The 25632-nt window shown below is 41.1% G+C and overlaps 1 protein-coding gene across 3 annotated transcripts in view; it reads left to right on the top strand.

Annotated features, from left to right (window-relative positions):
• The window catches only part of PALS1 (protein associated with LIN7 1, MAGUK p55 family member), a 102588-nt gene extending 78351 nt beyond the window's left edge, over window positions 1-24237 (top strand). For all 3 annotated transcript variants that reach the window (XM_075927394.1, XM_075927395.1, XM_075927396.1), the window contains 5 exons: window positions 3197-3268; window positions 3947-4114; window positions 6868-7070; window positions 10964-11074; window positions 21181-24237. In XM_075927394.1, coding sequence (XP_075783509.1) covers window positions 3197-3268; window positions 3947-4114; window positions 6868-7070; window positions 10964-11074; window positions 21181-21357 — 731 coding nt within the window. In that variant the 3' untranslated portion in view covers window positions 21358-24237. The remainder of the gene's footprint in view (window positions 1-3196; window positions 3269-3946; window positions 4115-6867; window positions 7071-10963; window positions 11075-21180) is intronic.
• The last annotated feature ends 1395 nt before the right edge of the window (window positions 24238-25632 follow it).

The raw sequence follows: 25632 nt of genomic DNA, 5'->3' as shown, positions 1-25632 counted from the left end.
CCCTGCTCAGCAGGTCTTGCTCGGCTGCAATGCGCTGCACTCACCTCCACTGCACCTGGTTCCATCTCAGCAGGCTGCAGACACACAGCCAGCCGGGCTCCCCTCTTTGTCCCACTGGTCCGACAGTGACGGCACAGTGCCCTGCAGGGGAGCTCTGGAGCGTGCTGGGGGTGCGTGGTGGCTGGGCTGCCTAGTGGCGAGAGCAGCAATTGCTTTCCCTGCAGCCTCCACCGGGAAACCCGTCTCCGGCTGGCATGGCTAATACCTGAGGCTTCCCTAGGGAGTGGCAGGCATGGCATGGCATATTATCTGGGCACCACTTTAGCTGCAGCGCACCAGGTCAGCCTCATGGCTGCCGCAGGAGCAGGAAACCACTGCGCCACTCACCTTCCAGCAGGGAAGTGAGTGCTGCTGCGCAGCTCTGCAGAGGAGGTAGGTAGGAGAAGAATTTTTTTGTGTGTGACCACACAGGCACGCATCTTAGAGGGAACTATGCTCACAGCCCTTGTTTGTTCCTGCTGGGGCTTCCCAATACAGGTTGGACCACTCTGGTCTGGCACACTTGGGACCTGACCGGTCCTGGATGAGGGATTTTGCTGGACCAGGAGAGGTCATTTCTGGCCTCCTGCTGCCATCCCCCTCCAGCCTTGGTCCAACTGGCTGCCCTCCCAGCTGGTCCCTCTACCCCGTTAGCTCCCACTGCCCTACCCCAGGTAGCCCCACTGTCTCTGAGCGCCAGGTTCCCACTGCAGAGTGGCTTATGCTGCCACTGGGGGCAGCCCTGCAGCCTCTGAGCCGAGCTCCTGCAGCCCTGCCAGGAAGCCTCGCTGCCCTGCCAGCCTGCAGGGCTCCGGGGCGCTAACCCTCCAGTGGGACTCTCTGGTCCAGACCACAGATTTTGCTGGACTAGAAAAGTCATGGTTAAGAGAGTTTCAACCTGTATATCCTACCATTTTGCATTTAAAAAAAAAAACAAACCAACCCATTCCCCCTATTATCCTCTGTAGGGGCATTAATGAACTGCTTCCCGAATGGTCTGTGTCTTGCTCTTTAACAAAGGCTGCTTGCCTTTGGCTGATTTGAAGTCTGCATAAGTGTAAGAAGCTGACAGTCATAGCCACAGACTCCATGGGTGCTCAGAGGCTCAGGCACCCTGGGGAAAAGAATAGGAAGCACTCAGCACCTGCCACCCATCAACTGTTTGGCAGCTAGAGGGAGGTGCCTGGGGGTGGTTGATGAGCAGCAGGCAGACAGGAAGTGCCTGAGGTGATGGAGAAAATAAGTCGTCTATTCTGCTGACACCCACTCTCTGGAATGTACCCCTCCTTACAGTGCAGTCACAATGTCCTATTCTGTTCCCTCTGCATGTTCCTCACCTGAGTTAAGCAAAGGGGCTTCTGGGCTGTGCTCTTTCGACTGCCAGTTACCACAATAAGAACTTGAGACACAGATATTACATCACTTCCAATCAAAATGTCCACTGGAATAACATCCCAAATTTCCACTCTTAAATTCTATTTCACCACCTTCACTCCAACTGTACGTGGGCGATGAGTGCTGTGATTTCAGAAGTTCCTGAAACAAAGAGTTTTAAATTTTCCCCTGGGAGGATGTCAGATTATTTTTTACCTTCTTACCATTCACCTTGTCTTTGACCATCCTGATTATTTGGATTCGTTCAGTTCATACAAAGTAGAGCTGCAAGAGATTAACCTCATACTCTCTCTCAGAGGAATTTCATCTCCTACCACTTACATGCTACAATAGTGGCAGAGGTGGGCTAGAAGAAAACTTCTAAAGATCTGTGTACTGTCTCTGAGATCACCTTAACTAGACATGGGTGGATAAAACCTGGTCAAAACAACAAAGAGATGGATCTTAACAATTGTTTTGTAAGAACTTGCAGGAAGATAAGTAGAGCTCTGCACAGGACTTGAACCCACTGGTACAAAATTACCACAAATGTCTCCACAAATATGAGCTGCAGATAGCTGCATCCACTTCTGCAGGTGCGGATACCTGTGGATATAAAGCAGATATATGCACATTTGCAGGATTCTAGATACAAATTTTGTATCTGCATCCACATCCATGGATGTACATATGCATGGATAAAAAGCACATGGAGCCGAGGTGGCATTTGAAAGGGGCAGTGCCGCACGGAGCCGGGTATGGGCTCCATGTGGCACTGCCACTTTGAAGTACCTCCTCTTTTTCCCCCTTGCTGCCTCTATTTGATAGAGACAGCAAGGTGTGTGTGGGGGAGGGGGGGTTGATTAGTCAACTAGACTATCCAGTATATTTTTGCTTATTGGATAGTGGATTAGTCGGTTAGTGGACTAGTCCACTAGTCCTTAACATCCTTAGTTTGACTGCGACAGGGGTTCAGGATGAGGGTTCCAGCTGAACACTGCTTACCATAAGTGGTGCAGTTGAGCTAAGGCAGGCTTACCTCTGCCCTGGCCCAGCACCACTCTCAAAAGCAGCCAGCAAACTCCCTCCATCCCAAGCCCTGTTATCCCTCCCCCCTCCATTCTGTGGAGATAGAAGTCAGGGTGCCCATTCTCCCACCCTGTTATCAGCGCCCCCTCCTTTTCTTTCTCTGCCCTGCCCAGCAAGTGGGGGAGGGGAGAACAGCTCCAAGATAAAGGGCAGGAGCTCCGCAGCAGTGCGGGGAGGGGCAGCTAAAGTGCCAGCATTTGCTAGCCTCTTGGCCAAACCAGTCAAGATCCCCTGTCGGAGTCTTCAAGATCTACCAGTAGATCCTGATCTACTGGTTGGTGACCACTGGTCTAAGTAATGCAAGAGGCTCTTGGTATCCACATCTGCATCTGCAAAAATAATCCGTGAATATCCACATCTGCAGGTGCAGATACTTGTGGATATGAAGCAGATATACACAAATTTGCAGGGTTCTAGATACAGAATTTGTATCAGCATCCATATCCCCAAAAATGAGCCGTGGATATACGCATCTGCAGATGTGAACACCCGCAGATTTGCAGGACTCTAGTTATACAAATGTAATTCTACACATTAAACTATAGAAACCATATTTTTTAACTTTTCTAAATACATATAAAATATTTAGAAAGACAAAATGTGTCCTAGGCCTTTAATTACACAACAAGGCAGGAAAGGCTTTTTTTAATGTACAAGCGTATACTATTCTAATGATTTTTATTTTGACTTTCAGGAAAACTCTGGTGTGCAAAGAAAAATAAAAAGAAACGGAAAAAAGTTTTGTACAATGCTAATAAAAATGATGGTATGTAATAACCTTGATGTGACTTGTGTACCAGTTTTAAAATTAACTAGTGAAAATGTCCTAAACATTCTTAACCTTGCTGTAAAAATGACAATTGCATCTTTTACTATGTGCTCAATAAATGTTAGCTTCACCCTGCCATTTCTTATTGAATATTCTATGTTTATTCAATATAAGAGACTGAAACTTTGTCCCCAGAAAGTTTCTTCCAGTAAAGTTCTATATATACCTTTGGAATTCATGATCCATGCAAATTAAATGTAGGACACAGGCTGAGAAAATTTGAATTTTGGTTGAACCTATAAATACCAGGAAAGAATTGATGAATTAGTTTCTTGATTAGAAATCTAATTTATAAACATATAAGCAAATTTGTTCCCTAATCCCTTGCCTTGAGAGCCTGGCTGCACTCTGGAAGCAAGTGTGATGTATGGATTTGTTTCATTTTAAGTGGTCTCCTTCCATGTGTTAACCCCTCACACTTAACAGTTTGGCCCATCTTGTATTTAACTCTTAATATTTTGCTTGCCTTTTTCGTGCCTGAAGAGCTCTGCGAAAGCTGGTTTAGTAAAATATATCATCTTGCCCACCTTGTCTTTCTCATATAGTAGTCATGTTTGGATCTGGTTGCCTTTGTTTTAAATAATGTTTTTCAATATGTTTTTTTTTTCTTTGAAGACTATGATAATGAAGAAATTTTAACATATGAAGAAATGTCACTGTATCACCAGCCAGCAAATAGGAAAAGGCCTATTGTCCTTATTGGCCCACAGAACTGTGGCCAGAATGAATTACGTCAGAGACTAATGAATAATGAAGTAGATCGCTTTGCAGCTGCAGTTCCTCGTAAGTTTGAGGGGAATGTGTGACATACCTGGGTATAATTCAAACTAGTGAGAAATGTCACTTCTGCCCTACAATCTTGGATGTCTTACAATGCATTGCTGAAATAGTTCTCACCTGTGCTCCTCTCAAACAGCTTTCTAGCATACAGGCCACACCTTTAGTGTCAGTGTATAACTGAAGCCTTCCAACTGCATCCATATTCTCAGCAGTCTGTTATACTGACCTGCAAAACCCCTAGTAATGGATTTTTCTCCAGCAATATATGTCCCCTATCCTGGACAGTACAAACACTTAAGTCCGCTATACTTTAGGGCTACGTCTACACTGCGCATTCTTGCGCAAGAAGATATGCAAATGAGGTGCGGTGATTAATATCTTCATGTCTCATTTGCATATGTAATGAGCAACCGTTTTGCGGGAGGGGCTTTTGCGCAAGAAGGAGCTGTCTACACTGCTCCTTCTTGTGCAAAAAAACCCTCTTGTGTGGCACCATTCTGCCGCTTATTTTCAGGAAGAACAGCTCCTGCACAAGAGGGGCTTTTGCACAAGAAGGAGCAGTGTAGACCGCTCCTTCTGGTGCAAAGCTCCTTCTGCAAAATGGTGGCTCATTAGGTATGCAAATGAGGCACAGCAATTAATATCGCTGTGCCCCATTTGCATATCTTCTTGCGCAAGAATGCACAGTGTAGACGTAGCCTAAGGGAAGAATTTATCACCTTATTGCCTTAAATAGTTACCCAGACGCTTCAGTTTAAATGCAATGGTTTAAATAAAACAATAGAAACAAGTTTACTAACTACAAAGGGAAATTTTAATTGAGTGGAAGTAATGATGCATAAAAGTCAGAAATGGATTCAAGGAAAATGAATATAAATGCTTATTAGTAAGAAGCTGTCTTAGTCACAAAGTACATTTTTTTCACCACATGCTTCAATAGATGACTGACCATATTTTCAGGTCATTACCACCCCCCAAAATCCAACAGTCATTTCCTTTGGTCTTTTTAGGTGCAGAGAAGAAGGTGGGCAGGCAGAGAAAGATGGGGGTCCCTTGGGTTGTTTTTCCCTACTTTTTTTAATTCTAGTCCCCTTCTTGAAAACCTATTTCCAGCTGTGAATTAGGAGACAAAGTCTGAGAGGGAGAGAATATTCCCTGCTTTTTTTTTTTTCCTATTTGATGTTCCTTTGTTTTGACTTCCTGCTTTAATGATTCTATTTACTGCTAAATTCAAATAAATGCAACACACATTCCTGTGATTAGGACAGACCTGTTTGCCAACTTTTGTTTAGGCAGGGCTGAGTGGTGGTATCGAACATATGTTGTTAACATTGTACAGAGAAGTTTTAAAACTTCACATATAGGGTTGCCACATACATTTTATCAGGACAATAATGGCCAGCAAATTGGGTTTTCAAATGATACCTTACAAGGCATACCTTGAACAAAGATTATTACAGTAGTTGTAGGGTGTGAATATTCTGTTGCAGATGGTATAACCACTATCCTAAATATAACCTACAACCAGATCACCTCAGTCTGTGATCTTCCTGAATATTGAAAGATAAGCAGGGTAAGATGAGTTCTTCTTCAAGAGATGTCCTGATGGGTGCTCCACATTAGGTCAGTGTGCCACCACTGAGCCTTAGATCAGAGATTTCAGAACAGTGTCCCTGGGGCCACACATGTGCACGTCTGCAGCAGTATGATCGTAGGTGGCAGGCATTGCGTATACATGAGCCCCCTGTTCCTCAGTTCCTTCTCTACCGCCTCCGGTTACAAACGGGCCTCAGCAGTGCTCCCAACCTTCTTCACATCTAGATATTTATCCCCTTTTAAAAACACGTTTTTCTCTCCCCAGTTAATTAGCATTGTTAGTTAGTTAGTTACTTTTTCTTTCTCCTGGATGTGACATAAAATTGAGGCACATATAGTAGTCAGAAATCTCATGGAACATTTCACAATAATAAATTATTTTAACATGGGAGCCATAGCTAAATTCAGATGGGGGTGGAAGAGGGGGGGGATTATACCATGCTTTCCCAAACTCCCCCTTCAGTTTCCATTGACTATGATACTCTCCACTACTCAATTATGTTGCTGTGTGTTATTAAACAGCTGGAGCCAAAGTGGCTGCTTAGTGAAGGGGTTTCTTTTTTAGTTGGCAGAGTGGTTTCCATATTGTTCTGGGTGAAAAATGCTAATGCAAGATGAGTATCATACAGTTAGACTACATCTAGACTATATCCTTCTGTTGTCAGAGGGATGTAAATGAAGCACATCGAAAATGCAAATGAAGCGGGCATTTAAATATCCTGCGCTTCATTTGCATAATGGCAGCCACCACTTTTTTCCCAAAACGGGGCTTTTCAAAAAAACCTGGCAGTTTAGATGAGGCATTTTCGACAGAAATGCCCTGTCTAAACTGCCAGGTTTTTTCGAAAAGCCCTGTTTCGGGAAAAAAGTGGCCGCCATTCTGCAAATGAAGCACGGGATATTTAAATCCCCACTTTATTTGCACTTTTGATGTGTGTAATTTACATCCCTCTGCCGACAGAGGGGTGTAGTTTACACACCCTTAATGTAGATAATCTGTTCAGAGAAATATAAATAGCTGAAAAGATAATAGCTGCCCTTCTGTCTAATTGGATATTGCATAGTATTCTGTCTTGAAAAGCATGTTACTTTTGAGCCACTTGGAATTTGAGAAGTTCATCATTTTTTTTCATCTTCTGTTTGGTTGTTGTTAATTTCAGATACCACTAGGAGTAGGCGAGAGAATGAAATAGCTGGCAGAGATTACCATTTCATCTCACGACAGGCGTTTGAGACTGACATAGCTGCAGGGAAATTTATTGAGCATGGCGAGTTTGAGAAGAATCTGTATGGTACCAGCATAGACTCTGTGCGGCAAGTAATCAACTCTGGCAAGATATGCCTTTTAAATCTTCATACACAGGTATTGCATTTCATTGCAGCAGCAGTTATGAGAACGGAACATGTTACTGAAGGGACTGTATTTGGTATAAGTGAAACCCCTCTAAATCAGGACACTCTGGTTCAGCAACATCTGTTATCCAGCAAGACCACAGATGTTTCTGGACCAGAAAGACCCAGTGGAAGGCTGGAGGCAGGAGTCCTGCCACAGAAGTTGGGCTGGGCTGATGGCAGGGTACCTGAAGCACTAGCAGGTTACAGGAGCAGGGCTGTTGTAGAGCCAACAGGCTGCCGCAGCAAGGGAAACTGGTAGCCCTGCTGTGGCTGCGAGCCCAGCTGGACTGATGCCAGGGTGGAGCTGGCTGATGGTCTGGCTGGGCGGGCTGGTGGCAGAGGGGCCCCAAACGATCTCCCCTGATCTGGCAAAATCTTTTGCTTGGGACTGGTCAGGTCTTGAGGGTGCCGGACCTGGCAGGTCCAACCTGTATTAGTAAAACTCTCAGGTGGCCTGGTCACAATCCATTTCCTAACTGTACACAGCATGTTCAAGTGGTCCCTTTTGTTTATTGTTAGGCACATTGTTTGTGTGTATATATAGGAAGCTTATATCTACAGCCTGATACATATCTGTTCTGTAGATTAGAAAGTGCTTTGGAAACTGAATCCTTAAGTCCCTTGAATTTTTTTTTAAGACACGTTGATGAAAATCATGCTTTCCCCCACCTTTTGGAATTCTCTTATCCTCTGGACTCTGAGGCTACGTCTACACTGGCGGCTTCTTGTACAAGAATTCTTTTGCAGAAGAGTTCTTGTGCAAAAAATCTTCCACGAGAGCGCGTCTGCACTGCCATGTGCTTTTGCGCAAGAGCATCCATGGCAGTGTGGACGCTCTCTTGTACAAGAAAGCTCTGATGGCCATTTTAACCATAGGGGCTTCTTGCGCAAGAAATTCTTGTTGCCTGTCTACGCTGCCCTCTTGTGAAAGGGCTCTTGTGCAAGAGGGCTTATTCTTCATGGGGAGAGGAATAACTCTTCCGGGAGAAGCCCTGTTTTACAATGCTATACTGTAAATTTACTTTCACAAGAACGCTCGTGCAGTGTAGACAGCAGGCAAGTTTTTGCGAAAGAACAATTGTTCTTGCACAAGAAGCTGCCAATGTAGACATAGCCTGAAGTTTTGCAGATGGTGAAATAGTTTGGGACAATACCTCTTTTCAACCTAACACATTTATTTGCAAGAGGGTGCTTATGCTGTAGCAGGTGGAATATACAGCAATATTTTTAAATAACTTCGGTTACTGATGAGACCTTTTTAGCCTTTGCTACCTTGTAAAATTACAGCACTAGTATAGGAAAAAAAGGTTGACAGACTAACCCCCATGTTATAATGTTCCACCGAGGGGAATGAGTTTTCACCAATTTACCTTATGTTGGGAGTAAATGCAGGTGAAATAGGATTGATAGCGTGAATTCTCAATAACATATCATCTAAACGTGGGCCTTATACTAATGCTTTAATTGCATATGAAATAAATCTCCTGTGTAGCTGAGGCCCTTGACCTAAGAGGAAGTTGAAGGAAGGATGATCTGTATTTTGTGGGACCAACTCTTTCCTTCTAAACATATTTTGAAACGTTATGGTAAAACTTCAGCTCTTTGAAACTCGGAATGTAGTTGAAGGTAAATTTTCATCAACTGTTTGGAAAAGAGGGGGAGGTGTTTCCTTCAATTAAATGAAAATAACTTTAAAAGAAAAACTGTTTAAAATTCAGAATTTTTTTACTCCTGAAATTCATATAATTCATATTCTGTTAAGAATTATTTCAGAGAGGTACAAATTAGTAATTACTACAGTGATGAGTGTAGTATAAGAACCTATGCAACGTAGAATAATTGATCTATAATGTGACTGAATATTTTTAGTGACTGAAAATTAATTTGCAACAACAGAGGAGTTACAATTAGAAAAGTACATACTTGTCTAGCAATTAACTATTTTAAGAAATAACCTGTATTTTTCAAGAATATGATAAGGGATATTTAAGATGATGTAAATCTAGAGCTGGTTGGAAATTTTCCAGTGAAACAGTTTCATTAGAAAATGCCAGTTTATCCAGCCCAAAATATTTTGTGAAAACATCTTGGATTTGGTAAGCTGCTGAATCTAAAGGTAGAATCCGCTGGAGCCATGGGAAATGTGCCAGGTTGCTGAGCTGCTAGGTAGCCAGGATGTTACCCAAGTTAAGTGGCTATTGGACAGCTCCAACCTATGGGCTGCCAGGAGGCTGCCAAGATCCTGGTCTTGCAGGTTTCATGGCTTTGGTGCAGGCAGCCATGCCAGGACTTCCATGCTCTCACTGTCTTGAAGCTGGGAGCCTGAAGCCCACAGGAGCTGCAGCTCTAAGCAGGGCTTGTAGAGCTGGGAGACTATAGGGAGCCTGAAAGATCTGAGAACCTCTATTAAAACTGGAGCTTTCAGGGCTTCCAGGCTCCCTTCTGCAAAGCTTGGAAGATTTGTGATTCACTCGCAGGGTCTGCAGTTTTGAGGCTGCCCCACTATGCAGACTGCTTCAGATTGGGAAGGTCCATATGGCAGAGCTGCCTTAGACACAAAGACACCGCTATCCTAACAGCTGCTAAGTGAAACTGACATTCTTTTTGGTTTCACTCAGCTACTGTCAGGATTCTAGGGAGCAGATTTTATTTACAAAACACCATGTATTGGTCTTTCTAATTATGAAACATTTTGGGAATTTCTGATTCATCTGAAACCTTGAAACAACTTGAATTCGTTCCAATTTGGAACAGAACAAAATTTAGAAAAAACAAAACTTTTACAAATCAGATTTCCCACATGGTGGTCAGCTGTACATACAATGGCCAGAATATGTGCTTGCTTAACAGGTAAAATTGCATATTAATATTTAAGTTTCAATAAAACCAAAAGGATTTGCTAGTGCATTTTTATAATCTTATTATTCCACCAGTGGTATCACATGTAATTGCTCTGTATTGGTTAAGCCCAAATCTAAAATAGCAATTTACATAATCAAATACAACAGTGGAAATCATGTTTGTGTGGTTACAAAAGAACTACTTAAATAATTTCCATTGTTCTTTATCTGCGTAGTGTAATACTTCACGTTTCTCTAGAATAGTCTGTGCAAGAATCTGAGAACATACTAACAATTAATTAATTTTTATTAATATGGTGTGAAGCTGGTAAGTAATCTTGTTTTGAAAATGAGGAAGCTCAATCATAGCTAATGACTTGTCCAAGGTTGCAAAGAAGAAAGTCCTTAAAGAACCAGAAATAGCATCTAGTTTTCCTGATTTCCTGTCCTAGGATCTTACCATAAAACTAGCAAAATGAACGTTTAACCCATCACTAGTGCCCTTGGTAAAATAAAACTATGAGAGGAAAACTAAAGATGATGTTTTTCTAATGTTAAGATTAATACTGTGTATGGAACTTTTGACTGCATACACATTATAGACTGGTTCTTAGTTGTATATGGAGAAACTGCAACTGCAGTTTATTTGTACTTTTGTATAGTGAAAAAATGTAATTAGTCTGAATTCATATATTTAATTTCTGCCAAACCAAGTTAGGTAAAGAGTTGATATTCTTCTGTGAAGAATTCTTGAGCAAGATTAGATATTGAAGTTCCATAAGTAAGGCAAAAAAAGGATGTAATACCAGTTATACAGGAAAACATGAATGGCATCAGTCAGTGATTAACAATGCCACATAGTCAATCACAATATTAATGAATGTCACACAACTTTAAATACATTCTTGAAATGTATACTGAGTTATTTTAGCAGTTGAGAACATTATGTGAACAGTGAATCTGTTTTCCTTTACAAACGTTAATGAAATTGAAATAACAAATGGAACATTTTTTTCTTCAGTCATTGAAGACCCTACGCAATTCAGACTTGAAGCCATATATTATCTTCATTGCACCACCTTCACAAGAGCGATTACGTGCTTTATTAGCCAAAGAGGGTAAAAATCCCAAGGTAATTTAACATTTCTTAGTGGGTTTTGTTTGCAAATCTGGAACTCCATTGATAAAGACATCTCCAGAGAATTTGGCATAAAAATATTAAGCATTATTAATGCAATCTATGATATGAAATCTGTTAGACCTGGAGAATTAAATTTAAATGTTTAACTATGGTGAACAGGCCATAATGGCTCCTGGAGTATGCATTATGTGGGAAGAGAGCATTCCAGAGCTGGTCGAGCAAGTAGTTCTACAGTATATTTCTCTTTCTGTCATTTTCCTTTAAAAACAAAAATCTAAATCAAAATAAGAAATTCTGTAGTGGTAGTGGTTGTTTTTAATTGTTACAACATGTCTCATTTGCTGAATACTATCCTGCCTGAATCACTTAGTGGCTTTGAGAAACTGACAATTGTCTCCTTTTGGACTTGAAGAGCTGCTTTTTAACATGGGCTCAGTTGCTGCTTTAGTGCTTTTAATCCATGCATGCCAAAGAGTCTAGGCTCTAACTTTGAAGTGCCCAACTCCAGAGCTATGGGTGAGCTGCCAGTTTAAAATACTTGGAACGGGCCAGCAAGCAGGCTTCAATTTTTATTTTCATATTTAACATTTTTTAAAAATCCTAGAAAAGCATGCAAAGGAAAACAAGCAAAGATTTAAAATATGCTTCAGTTTTAATCACCTCTGTACTCTTGGGCTATGTCTAGACTGCAAGCCTCTTTCAAAAAAGAGCGTCTAGACTGCAAGTGGAACTTTCGAAAAAGCAAGCCGCTTTTTCGAAAGAAAGCAGCGAGTGAGTCTGGATGCTCTCTTTCTAAAAAGCCCTGTTGGCATTCAAGAACGCCTTTTTTTGAAAGACTAACAAGATGGTTTATTAGATGATGAGCTTTCGTGGGCCAGACCCACTTCCTCAGATCAAATAGTGGAAGAAAGTAGTCACAACCGTGACTACTTTCTTCCACTATTTGATCTGAGGAAGTGGGTCTGGCCCACGAAAGCTCATCATCTAATAAACCATCTTGTTAGTCTTTAAAGTGCTACATTGTCCTGCATTTTGCTTCAACTACCCCAGACTAACACGGCTACATTTCTATCACTTTTTTTGAAAGAGCACTTTCGAAAAAAGGCGTTCTTCCTCGTGAAATGAGGTTTACTGCCGTCAAAAGAAAAGCCGCGTTCTTTCGATTTAATTTCGAAAGAACGTGGCTGCAGTCTAGACGCAGGTGAAGTTTTTTCGAAAAAAGGATATTTTTTTCGAAAAAGCCCGAGTCTGGACACAGCCTTGTCCTTTTTTCATGTCTCTGTTTGCTCTTCTATCACTTTTGTGTGTGGGTTTGTTTCCCTAGAAAACCATCTTTTGTTAACACAACTCCTCGGGGTTGTCTTCTATCTAATACAGATTTAAAGACAGTGTTTCAGTCTGTATAGAACAGGGTAAATGTTACTAGAGCCATATATTTGCCAAGTGCAGCAGGCATGTAGTTGAACACTCATGATATTGGAAGTAATTTGACCAGTCTTAAAATGCAATTAACTTACATGATTTTTGTTTGTGCCTTAACCCTATGGGTTAAAAATGCCTTCACTGTTTTGAGTTTGAAATTCTTTTTTATTAGAAACCTAATCTTAACTTCCTAAATTGCTGTATTTTATGTTCACACACAGTCAAGTATGGCTCAAATGCCAAATCATATCTGAACTGCTGAAGTAGTTAGCTGAACAAATATGCAGACTGGGTGCTATTTTGTAGAATGTAAACATGTTTGAAAGCATCCATAGTTTAAGCCAAAAATACTTTGTCTTAAAGCAAAGACTGCTTCAGTCATTTTACTACTATAACATACCAGTCAGTGAGAGAGATCGTAATGTATTAATTCAGAATCCCAGCTGCAATAGAAAACACCCTGCACGTGGCTTGAACAAAGGGATCAGTGTGTGGCACACCAATTGAATGACATTCCTGAATTAAAATTAGAGTGCAGACTCTGGGTAAACAAACTCAATATTTTATAGGCAGTTTATTCTGGAATCTTGGTAAAATTAAGATTATGGGAGAAACCCAAAGCTGCAAGCCCCATTTGATTACAACTTCTCATAGAATTAATGTCAAGAATCAGACCTGGGCCTAATCTCTCCCCGATGAAGCTTTCCCTGCTTCAAAGTTTGTCTATTGATCATCATTTCCCATGTACCTCTAAGAGAAAGTTCTTTCCCGCTGTGACAATAAGAAGTGAGATCCCTCATCCCTGACGCACTGCTTGCTGGATAAACATCCCTTATGAAGTCGGTCTTCTCAACATCCTCAGACAGGGGGAAATGAGACTAGAGCCCTTCCAAGTATCTCTAGTAGTGGAATGAAACAAGGTTTCTAAAGACCCTACCCTAAAGACAGACAGCGCTTGACAGTGAGCAGTTCTTTGAGAGAGAAGTCCCTGTGGGTGCTCCATATTAGGTCTCTGCACCGCCACCCAGCCTCAGAGCAGAGATTTCATAAGTGTCCCTGGGGCTGCACACGCACACCAGCAGCTGTGCATGCATAAGCCCCTCCTCTCACTCCTTAGTTCTTTCTCTACTGTCTCTGGCTACAGACTCAGCAGTGCTCCCTAGCTTCTTTGCATCTAGATGCTTATACTTCTGAAAACCAGTTAAATTCATTATAGTAGTTAATTAGTGAGTTTAAATACTTAGTTAATTTCTTTGTTAGTTTAAAAAAAATCTAGATTAGTATAAGGGTTTTTTCTTTTTCTCCCAGTTACCTTCCTGCAGTCTGACTGCTTCCATAGGCATGCCTGGCTCACCAGGGTTTATGCGCTGCACCTCATGTAAAGAGCCTATCCCGATATCGGATGATCGTTCACAATGCATCCACTGCCTCGGAGAGCAGCATAATGCTCAGAAATGCCCTCATTGCACAAAGCTAAAATTGCGGGCGCGGAAAGACCGACCCCTGGTTCAAGTTATTTTTATTGGAAAACTCGCTTAGACCAGCCTCTGATTTGGCCCAGCAGCCCGAGGAACTCAAGCAGCGGGGATACAAAAAGCAAGCCGCCTCAGCACCTCAAAGGGCTACGGCACTGAAGTGGTCATCTCCCTCATGGCTGGTTCTGAGAGCAGCAGCAGCACCGTACCTCAGCACGTATGATGCTGGTGTCTTTGGAGCCCACAGTGGAGACGAACAGCACGCATGCGCTAAATCGCGCTCTGAGGCAACATATTTCAAGTTGCCTGCCTCATTAGAATCATAAAACACTAGAACTGGAAGGGATCGTGAGAGGTCATCGAGTCCAGTCCCCTGCCCTCACAACAGGACCCAGTACTGTCTAGACCATCCCTGATAGATGTCTGTCAAACCTGCTCTTAAAATCTCCAGAGATGGAGATTCTACAACCTCCCTAGGCACTTATTCCAGTGTTTAACCACCCAGACAGGAAGTTTTTCCTAATGTCCAACCTAAACCTCCCTTGCTGCAGTTTAAGCCCATTGCTTCTTCACCTATCCTCAGAGGCCAAAGAGAACAATTTTTCTTCCTCCTCCTTGTGACTCCCTTTTAGAAACCTGAAAACCGCTATCAAGTCCCATCTCAGTCTTCTCCTTTCCAAACTAAACAAGCTCAATTCTTTCAGTCTTCCTTCATAGGTCATGTTCTCTAGACCTTTAATCATTCTTGTTGCTCTTCTCTGGACCTTCTCCAATTTCTCCACATCTTTCTTGAAATGTGGTGCCCAGAACTGGACACAATACTCCAACTGAGTGAGGCCAATCAGTGCAGAGTAGAGCGGAAGAATGACTTCTCGTGTCTTGCTCATAACACTCCTCTTAATGCATCCCAGAATCATGTTTGCTTTTTTTTTGTAACAGCATCACACTGTTGATTCATATTTAGCTTGTGGTTCACTCTGACCCCTAAATACCTTTTTGCAGTACTCCTTCCTAAACAGTTGCTTCCCATTCTGTATGTGTGAAACTGATTGTTCCTTCTTAAGTGGAGTATTTTGCATTTGTCCTTATTAAATTAAACTTTATCCTGTTTATTGGAGACCATTTCTCCAATTTGTCCAGATCATTTTGAATTATTACCCTATCCAAAGCAGTTGCAACCGACTCCCAGCTTGATATCATCTACAAACTTAATAAGCGTACTCTCTATGCTAATATCTAAATCATGAAAATATTGAACAGAACCAGTCCCAAAACAGATTCTTCCCCCCCCCCCCCCCCCGAACTCTACTTCTTACTTGCAGCAGGGTTGTGAAACATTAATAACTACTCTCTCAGAACTGTCATCCAGCCAATTGTGCACCCACCTTATAGTAGCCCCGTCTAAGTTGTATTTGCCTAGTTTATTGATACGAATATCATGTGAGACCGTATCATATGCCTTACTGAAGTCTAGGTATACCACATCCACTGCTTCTCTCTTATCCACAAGACTTATTAACTTATTAAAGAAAGCTATCAGATTGGTTTGACATGATCTGTTCTTTACAAATCCATGCTGGCTGTTACCTGTTACCCTATTTTCTTCCAGGTGTTTGCAGTTTAATTCCTTAATTACTTGCTCTATTATCTTTCCTGGCACAGAAGTTAAACTGACTGGTCTGTAGTTTCCTAGGTTGTTCTTATTTCCCTTTTTATAGAAGGGCACTGTATTTCCCCTTTTCCAGTCTTCTGGAATCTCTCCCGTCTTCCATGATTTTTCAAATTAGCTGCAGCACCATCTTGCAATGATACAATTTTGCCGAAGCAGCATGAATGTGTGGCGCTGATCACTTTAACAGGCGCCTCAGCTGCCACCACCGAGGTGCCTGATGCAGCACAACTGCCCTCTGCACCAAGGCTTGATTCAGCTTCTCAGATTGCCTCCCGCTATGGCACAGACAACACCTGTTGGGCATTACACACAACACAGAGCCTTATTAGTCTCATCCACTTTTAACTCATCATTTTTACAAGCTGAGCGTGCTCTGCTATGTTAACATCACAAACATCACTCTCAGAAAAGAATTTCATCGGAATCTGATGATGACTTCTCTAGGGGTTTTTCACCAGATAATTCTCCTTACACAGCTCAGAGTATTTACTCTTCCAGATTTGGAAATATGCCTTCATATTATGACAATCCCTGAGTACTTCCATCTAAGCCTTACCCCTACTGCCAGTACTAATACAAATGGCAATGTTATCACAAACACCAGCACGGCCGGAAATGACACAGAGTGCAATATTCCCCCTCCAAACAAATACAAAAAGGGGACCCACTTACACAGGAGACAGCATCCTCTCCTGACCCAAATAACCTCCCTCCAGTGAGGGAGGGCCTTTGGCCCCAGCTTCAATGACTTCATATGACACTACACATTTCCAAGACCTTTTTAAATGGGTAGTGGCTGAACTAAACATTCCTCTTCATGAGGCTGTGGAAAATCAGCACAAGATAACAGACCTACTACATTCAGTAACACCGTCAAAAAAACCATTGCTAATTAATCCAGCACTAATGGAACCGGCAAAGATGGTGTGGCAGGCTCACCTTTTGTCAATTACTTCTGCAGCTAAGGGAACTGATGATAAATATTATGTCCCACCCAAGGGTTCTGAATTTCTTTTTTCTCACCTAGCGCCAAATTCCCTCATGGTGGAAGTTGTACAACAAAAATCCAAGCAGCAACAATACCGGTTTACGCCATCAAACTGCGATAGCAAAAGGCTTGATGAATTAGAGCACAAGATATATACGTCATCTTCTATACAATTTTGCATTTCAAATTATGCAGCAAATATGATTGAGCAAATATGATTAATTACACCAAACTGAATGACGATTGCAGATGTTCCTGAGGCTAAAATGCAATACTACAAAGCACTGGTATCCAAGGGTCTCACGATTGCAAGAACAGCATTACAGGCCACCTTAGATGCTGCTGACACGCCTGCATGTACTACAGCAACAGCGGTAGCAATAAGAAGAGCTTCATGGTTTACCTCCACTCCGTTCCCCAGGGAGATTCGATCTACAGTAGAAAATCTTCCTTTCGACGTCCAGAAGTTGTTTGCAGCTAACACCAACAAAATTCTCCACTCCATGAAAAATTCCAGTGTGACACTTCTGTCTTTGAGGATCCACAACCAAGTACCTAGAAGAAGGGTTAATACCTAAATTGCCTACCCAAGACCTGAATACCCCCCCATATGCACAACGCTACAATAGACAAGACCAGCAGCAACCGAACAAGGGGAGAGGCAGAAATAGATGATGCCCTTCCTCTACTAATTCCCAACAGTTGCAGCAGTCCAACAAGCAAATTTGATCATCAGGTCAAGGGTCTGGAGAGCCTCTCACCTACTCCAGTGCCATCGACGCAAGCAAATCTCTTCCATCATCGATTGTTGCCCTTCATCAACTGGCAATGTATAACCTCTGATAGATGGCTCCTGCAGATAATTGAAAAAGGCTACCTTTTTCCCTTTGTGTCCATCCCCCTTTCCACCTTCCTTCCCTGTCCCTTTTCAAGGACCACTCTCATGAGATCCTTCAACAAGTAGAGCACTTCTTACACATTGGAGTGATTGAACCAGTTCCCACACAGTTTAGGTGCAAGGGGTTCTACTCCTATTACTTCTTGACTGAAAAAAGGTCGGGGGGCTGGAGGCCCAGTCTAGATCTTTGAGCCCTCAATAAATTCATTCAGAAACAAAATTCAAGATGGTAACACTTGCCACCATATTACTGGCATTGGAACAGGTTCTCGTCCCTCGACTTGCAAGATGCATACTTTCACATTGCCATCCACCCTGCTCACAGGCATTGTCTTCATTTTGTTGTAGATTCTCAACACTACCAATACAAAGTGCTTGCATTCGGACTTGCTACCGCCCCGAGGGTCTTCTCAAAGGCACTCGTGGTTGTCACATCGTACCTGAGGAAACAAAGTGTTGTTATATTTCCTCACCTTGATGACTGCCTCAAGTAGTGCTCACACCACGATTCCTGCCATTCTCTGTCACAAGACACCTATTCCAATACCTGGGCCTTCAGGTGAACGAAACCAAATTGATGCTCTGTCCTACACAAAAGATACAGTTTATAGGAGCATGCCTCGATTTGACAATGGCCACTGCATCCCTGCTTACAGACTATTTCTAAAAAATAGTGGCCTCGGTAAATACCTTACAATCCAGCCCAGCACAACAGCACTCGAATGCCATTGGCTCTCTGGGCACATGGCACATGCAACTTAGTAGTCAGCAATGCGTGTCTGCACGTGAGATGTTTACAGAGCTGCCTAGGACAGGTGTACAAACCCAAAGTCCATCTGCTATCCAAATCCTTACCCCTTCCAGGTATAGTAAAGGAATCCTTACGCTGGTGGCTGAGCCTACAGAACCTTGGTTCCGGAGTCCCCTTCTATCCATCAGAACCATCCGTCTCCATGACAGACGCATCTCGTACCGCGTGGGGTACCCACTTACAACATCATACCTACTAGGGCCTGTGATCAGCACTGACAAGAACTTGCACATATACGTCCTAGAACTGCATGCAGTCAGTAAGGCATGTGTCAAATTCCTCCTAGTCATTGCCAACAGCCACATCAGACTGTATATAGACAATATCACAGCAATGTTTTACATAAATAGTCAGAGCGGAGCCCCATCTCAAGCACTTTGCACAGAGACCATAATACTTTAACTGGTACCTGAAATACAACACATTTATCACCACAGTACATCTTCCATGTGCCCTGAATGCAACAGATGTCTTAGCAGAACCCTCCCAACTGAACACAAGTGGCAAATGAAGGCACACATGTTGGCGGACATCTTCTGCCTGTGGGGTCACCCTACCATAGACTTGTTTGCCATACAGTCCAACAGCCAATGCCCCCTATTCTGTTCCAGGGTGGGAATAGGCAAAGGATCGATGGGAGATGCCTTCCTCATCGCATGGATGTCCCACCTGTTCTATGCGTTTCCTCCTATAACCCTAATGAACAGATCTAGGGGTTGTAGTGGATCACAAGCTAAATGAGTCAACAGTGTGATGCTGTTGCAAAAACAGCAAACATGATTCTAGGATGCATTAACAGGTTTGATGTGAGCAAGACATGAGAAGTCATTCTTTCACTCTATTCTGCGCTGATTAGGCCTCAGTTGGAGTATTGTGTCCAGTTCTGGTCACCGCATTTCAAGGAAGATGTGGAGAAATTGGAGAAGGTCCAGAGATGAGCAACAATAATGATTAAAGGTCTAGAGAACATGATCTATGAAGGAAGACTGAAAGAATTGGGCTTGTTTAGTTTGGAAAAGAGAAGATTGAGGGGGGACATAATAAAGTTTTCAGGTATCTAAAAGGCTGTCACAAGGAGGAGGGAGAAAACTTGTTCTTCCTGGCCTCTGAGGATAGAACAAGAAGCAATGGGCTTAAACTGCAGCAAGAGAGGTTTAGGTTGGACATTAGGGAAAAGTTCCTTACTGTCAGAGTGGTTAAACACTGGAATAATTTGCCTAGGGAGGTTGTGGAATCTCCATCTCTGGAGATTTTTTAGATTAGGTTAGATAAATGTCTATCAGGGATGGTCTAGGCAGTACTGGGTCCTGTCATGAGGGCAGGGGACTGGACTCGATGACCTCTTGAGGTCCCTTCCAGTCCTAGTATTCTATGATTCTGTTACAACACAATACAAAGTGTACAGTGCTCTCTTTATATTATTACAAATACATGCACTGCAAAAACGATAAAGCAATTATATTTTTCAGTTCACCTGATAGAAGTACTCTAGTGCAGTGTCAGTATATTGAAGGCTTATGTACAAATGCAGGGGGTTGTTATATAATTGCACTCAACACCAAACCTATGTAAAGTTTTAAATCCTACAAGTCCACTCAGTCCTACTTCTTGTTCAGACAAGTATGTTTATACTTATGGGAGATAATGCTGCCTGCTTATTTACAATGGCACCTGAAAGTGAGAACTGGCATTCACATAGCACTTTTGTAGCTGGAGTTGCAAAGTATTTGTGCCAGATGTGCTAAGCCTCTGTATGTACTTTTATGCTTTAGCCACTGTTACACAGAGGATATGCATCCATGTTGATGATGCTAATTAAAAATGTGTTAATTAAATTTGTGACTGAGCTTCTTGGGGGTGAATTGTGTATCTTCTGTTCTGCGCACATTTTAACCTCTATTTCATGCTATAGAAGTCTTGGATGATGATCTAACGTTTATTTTGAGAACACTTTTACAGCAGATTTGACACAATGAAAATACCAATGTGAGATTTCTATAAAATAGCTACAACACTTGCCCCAGGGTTTAAGAATCTGAAGAGCCATCCAGAACCTGAAAAGGAGGAAGTCTGGAGCATCCTTTCAGAAGTCTTAAAAGAGCAACATCCCGATGTGAAAATAATAGAACCCAAACCACCAAATAGAAAATCTAGCCTTCTGCTAGTGGCATCTGACTCAGATGATGAAAATGAACATGTGCTGGCTTGCTCTGCTTTGATGATAAGGTCTGCTCGATAACAATCCAGCTTATATGCATAACCTTTGTAATGATGGTTGAATTATGATGGGACACATGAATTGGGCATCTGGCACATAAATATTTTATACACCATCTACAGAAGAGCAGTGTGAATGCCTGTTCTTACTTTCAGGTGACATTGTGAAGAAGCAAACAGATTATCTCCTATACATGTAAACAAATTTGTTTGTCTTAGTGATTGTCTGAACAAGAGGTAGGACTGAGTGGACTTGCATACTTTAAGTTTTACAATGTTTTAGTTTTAAATGCAGTCTTTTTTACATAATTCTACATTTGTAACTTCAGCTTTCATGACAGAGATTGCACTACAGTACTTGTATTAGGTGAACTGAAAAACACTTTTGTTTTACTATAAATATTGATTATCTATTTTTGATTGTGAGCATTGTACACTTCATATTCTGTTGTAATGGAAATCAATATATTTGAAAATGTAGAAAATATCCAAAGATATTTAAATACATGGTGTTCTATTATTTAACAGTGATGATCACAATTTTTAATCATCTGACAGCTCTAATTAAATATATATACCATATTAAATTAATTCTTCCTATATTTTCATTACAGCCAGAAGAACTAAGAGAAATCATAGAGAAGACCAGAGAGATGGAACAGAACAATGGCCACTACTTTGATACAGCAATTGTGAATTCTGATCTTGATAAGGCATATCAGGAGCTACTTCGTTTAATAAACAAACTTGACACGGAACCTCAGTGGGTGCCATCCACCTGGTTACGATGAAAAAGAACAATTCTAAGGGACAAGCAGACTTTTATCCAGCGGTCTATCAAAGGGAGATAGCACATGAATCAATACAGCTTAAATGATAAGATATAATGTGAGTGCTAGACTTGTGGATGCACCCCCTTGATAGTTGGTGTATTAGTGAAGAAAATCCATTAGGCAATTCACGAACAGAATGATGTGCTGTTTAAAGGTTTTCTTCTCATCTTTGGACTAGAAATGGAAACTCTTAGCAAGCCAGTACAATTTTTAACAATTTAAATAGCCTTTCTAGCAGCTGTTCTACACCAATATGACTTTTCTATCTAAAATCACCTTTCTTTAAAAGCTAAGATTTCAAATGTGTGTATATACAGTCAGTGTTGTCACATAGTTATCAATATTATTTAACACTTAATGATCTTTTGGGACATGACAGTAGTTTGTGAATATGCCTTTTACAAAAACATGGGAGAGAAATTATGAGAGAATCTCCTCTTTTACAATACATAGAATCAAGTTGCTGCTTTGGTCTGGAGCTGCCTGGTTAGGCTTGACTTTCTTTTTTAATTATTTACATTCCACTTTCTGAGCGCACTGTAATTTGGGAAATGTGTATAATGTAAATAATTCAACCGTTGTCTTTTTAGTCAAACTTTGTAAATCAGATTTGACTGCACATTAACCTTAGGTCCATGAAAGAGTAATATGTACTGATGTTTTAGATGTGATATTTTTATGGAATTTTGTTTTTCTTTAAAGCTTATCAGTTGATTTGGGAGCCATTGCTTCCCACAGATTTATAGAGATGTTTAGGAGGCAGAAGTTATATTTTTATTAAAAAAAAATCTTTTAAAACATACTGATATAAAAAAATCTTAGTAATGTAAACAGTTATGTTTATAACAAAAGGATACTGACTAAATGGGCAGTTGGAGTGCGTGTTTTTATTTTTATATTTGGCCATAGTATGTCTTATGGATGGCCATACAGATAATTAACTGGAATTAAAACCACTGAATGTAGCTACTGTAAGTACACCAGTCGTGAATTTAGCACAGATTATTGTGCTGCATTTGCTCAATTCTGCAGTAAAAGTGGCTTAAAAAATACTGGTAACTGACATACAAAAGAGAACCGTTAAGAAAAGATCCTGAGAAATGGAAGCATATCTATAGCTATCCTGTCCTGCTAAGTTCAGCATGTCCCTAAAGACTAGCCTAAGCTGTGAAAGTTCTGCAGCTGTCAAATCCACAGCAGGGCTATTTTAAGCATTGAAAGTAAACGTTATCTTTTAGCTTTTTATTTGTTACGGGGATAGCATGAACAACCTTAAATGTGAATGTTGAGTCTTCTTGTTTAGCCAGTGTTTTGTTGTTCCCTCAGTTAAACACTGGAAGTATGTCAATGTGTAGCTGAATTAAATATATAACAGTAAGAAAGGAAAAGTTAGTCTTCACTATTTGTGTATATATTTTCTGCACAGATTTTTAATAGAACAAATGCAAGTAAAATTGTTTGCCTTTGTGTCCACAGTTTATTAGCTCTAGGCTATGCAGAGAATGAGTACAGGATGAAAGTTATTTAAAATCACTTTTTACATTAACATTCCTATATTGCAGTGTGACAAGTAGCACAATCTCTGTAGCTAATCTAGAAGAGCCCCAGTAAATTGAAATGGAGAGAAGTCATATGTTGTGTAATAGGATTTTAGAATCAAGGTACATATTTTCTTAGTGAACGTGCTGTGTCTTAAAAATCAGGAGGGCCATTCACTAACATGTCTCCAGCAAGGCAGGTGTTGAAAGCCTTAAATGACACAAACTGCATATCATGTTTAGGTTAATAGCTAGCATGTTTTAAATTAGCTCTGAGTCAAGGTGCCCTGCATTGTATTAATGATAGGTACTTTTTAACATTTTAGATTGGTGTGAGAGCTACATAATTCAGGTGCTAGGGTGGCTACTGTATTATCCATCAATTCTGTCCTTTAATGTTTGCGCATCTCAAGTTAAATTAACTTTTCACTTTAACAACTCTTTTTTTGGTTTGTTGCGAGAGTGCAATCTTTAGAGAGGCATCTTTAAAGGTCACAAAGTAATTTTTCAAAATTTCACTCAGTATTACTGAACCCTGACAAATTATGTTGTTGTTAAATAATGTTAATGTTGGGTGAATGCTGGTTAATCTCACCATTGTGTGTCTTCCTCTGAATTTTCTAAGATGGCTGAAGACTTTAAACAGGCTTTAGCATCCAGTAGTTTTATAGTGGGAGTGTGAGATGTGCAGCTTGTATCCTTTGTTTTTTAAGTAAGAGCATCTGTTGGATTTCACAGTGCACCATTTATGGAAGTAAGATGGTAAATGAAGCTCATAGGAAGTCAGTATTTGCTCTGTAATGTTGACATGCTAGAGCAGTATTGAGAACAGCAGTTCAGAGAGCTAAGTCCTGAGTCAGATGGGTGTCTATCACCAGTTTGATCTAGTATTGCCGGACCATGGAGTAAGTAGGAAAGCATTTTCTACTATTTTGTTAGGAAGGAAGGGTCTCTGCTCAGACTTGACTGCTGGAAGAAAACACTAGGCCTTGTCACCTATTTAAGAGCAAGTTAAAAGGGGAAGGTAGCTATACTTTTACCAATCCAGATTTACTGAAAAATTGGTTTCACTATCTGAATTAAACAAAACTATTGAGGATTATGAATGTAATTTTATGTAGCTTTGTGTAATGTAAGATGGGGCTCACCCCAGGTTATAGTTAATGTTCTGAGTTGTCAAATCCCCAACTTGTACTTCTGTATCATGTATCTGCACTCTATTTTGAGACCTCATGAATGGCACACTATGTAAAAAATGTAAAATACTACTAGACAAAATAAATCACTACACTTTTTCTGATTTGCTTACGGTCTCTGCTATCACTCAGAAAATCTACAAGCAAAGGTTGCTTTGGTCACCAGGCATGCCTAAGTATTTCAATTTAAGAGTTGCAGTGTTGTCTTTTTTTAAAGCAGTAATGTGGTAGCCCTTAGTATCAAATTAATTACCACCAGTCTCTTAATTGCTTTGCAAATTAGGGTTAAGCTCATAGTCAAGTGGGAATTGAAATTCAGCAGCTGCCTCACATCATCTTGAAGCTCCAGCCACCCCTCTGGGTCTAGTTTAAACCCACAGGGGTGGCTGAGTGAGTACAAGGGGGCTACATCTAGACTGGCATGATCTTCTGGAAATGCTTTTAACGGAAGTTTTCCGTTAAAAGCATTTTTGGAAAAGCGTGTCTAGATTGGCACGGACACTTTTCCGCAAAAGTACTTTTTGCGGAAAAGCGTCCATGGCCAATCTAGATGCGCTTTTGCAGAAAACAAAGCTGAGCTGTCTACACTGGCCCTTTTGCGCTAAACAGACTTTTGCCTGAACGGCAACAGCATAGTATTTCCACAAAAGGCACTAATTTCTTACAGTAGGAAGTCAGTGCTTTTGCGGAAATTCAAGCAGCCAGTGTAGACAGCTGGCAAGTTTCCAGAAAAGGAGCTGATTTTCTGGAAAAACTGGCCAGTCTAGACATAGCCGGGGAGTTTACAGGATTCTAGCTACAGTCATGCCTTCCAAACAAACCATAAATAAGGTTGCCTTTGTGCACATAATCTTATGCTGCAGTGTTTGGCCCATCAAGACCAGAATAAGCCATTTGTATCACCACTTAATGCCACAGGGCTTTGAGACAAAGCTGTTAAGAGCCATTTTCTATGGGCCAGCATTTCAGGTGTAGTTACATTAAAAGGTGATCCATTGCACTTAACTCTTCCCCCCCCAACCCCTTTCGTGGTCACTTCAGGAGAGACAAAAAAGGTGTCAAATGGGAATGAGGAAAACAGTACTAGATGTGGTACCTGCTAGTTCAGGCTTACAAGGTACATTTCCTAGAAAGCAAAACTTTGCCCTGTTAGGGTACAGCTACACTGTGGAGCTATTTTGGGATACCAGCAGTATCCTGAAATAACTATGCCATGTCTCTTGAAGTAGTCTGTTATTTTGAAATAAGCAGCTTATTCCAACATCCTGGTAAACCTCATTCCATGACTTTAAGGGGCATTTTGGAATTCTGAGTTTTCAAAATTCAGCATCATGTAGATAGTGCTAAGTTGCAAAATAAGCTATGCAAATTGCATAATTTATTTTGCAACTTAGCACTATTTTGAGCTAAGGGTGCTGTGTAGACAGATGTTTTCCAGAGTCATGAAAGTGTCAACTTCATAGCCTACTGAGCAAAACCTTACAGTAGACACCAGACAC

Source organism: Pelodiscus sinensis, chromosome 4, assembly GCF_049634645.1.
Source record: "Pelodiscus sinensis isolate JC-2024 chromosome 4, ASM4963464v1, whole genome shotgun sequence".
Classification (NCBI taxonomy): domain Eukaryota; kingdom Metazoa; phylum Chordata; order Testudines; family Trionychidae; genus Pelodiscus; species Pelodiscus sinensis.
Note: the sequence above shows the minus strand (reverse complement) of the source record. Positions and strands in the feature narration are given on the sequence as shown.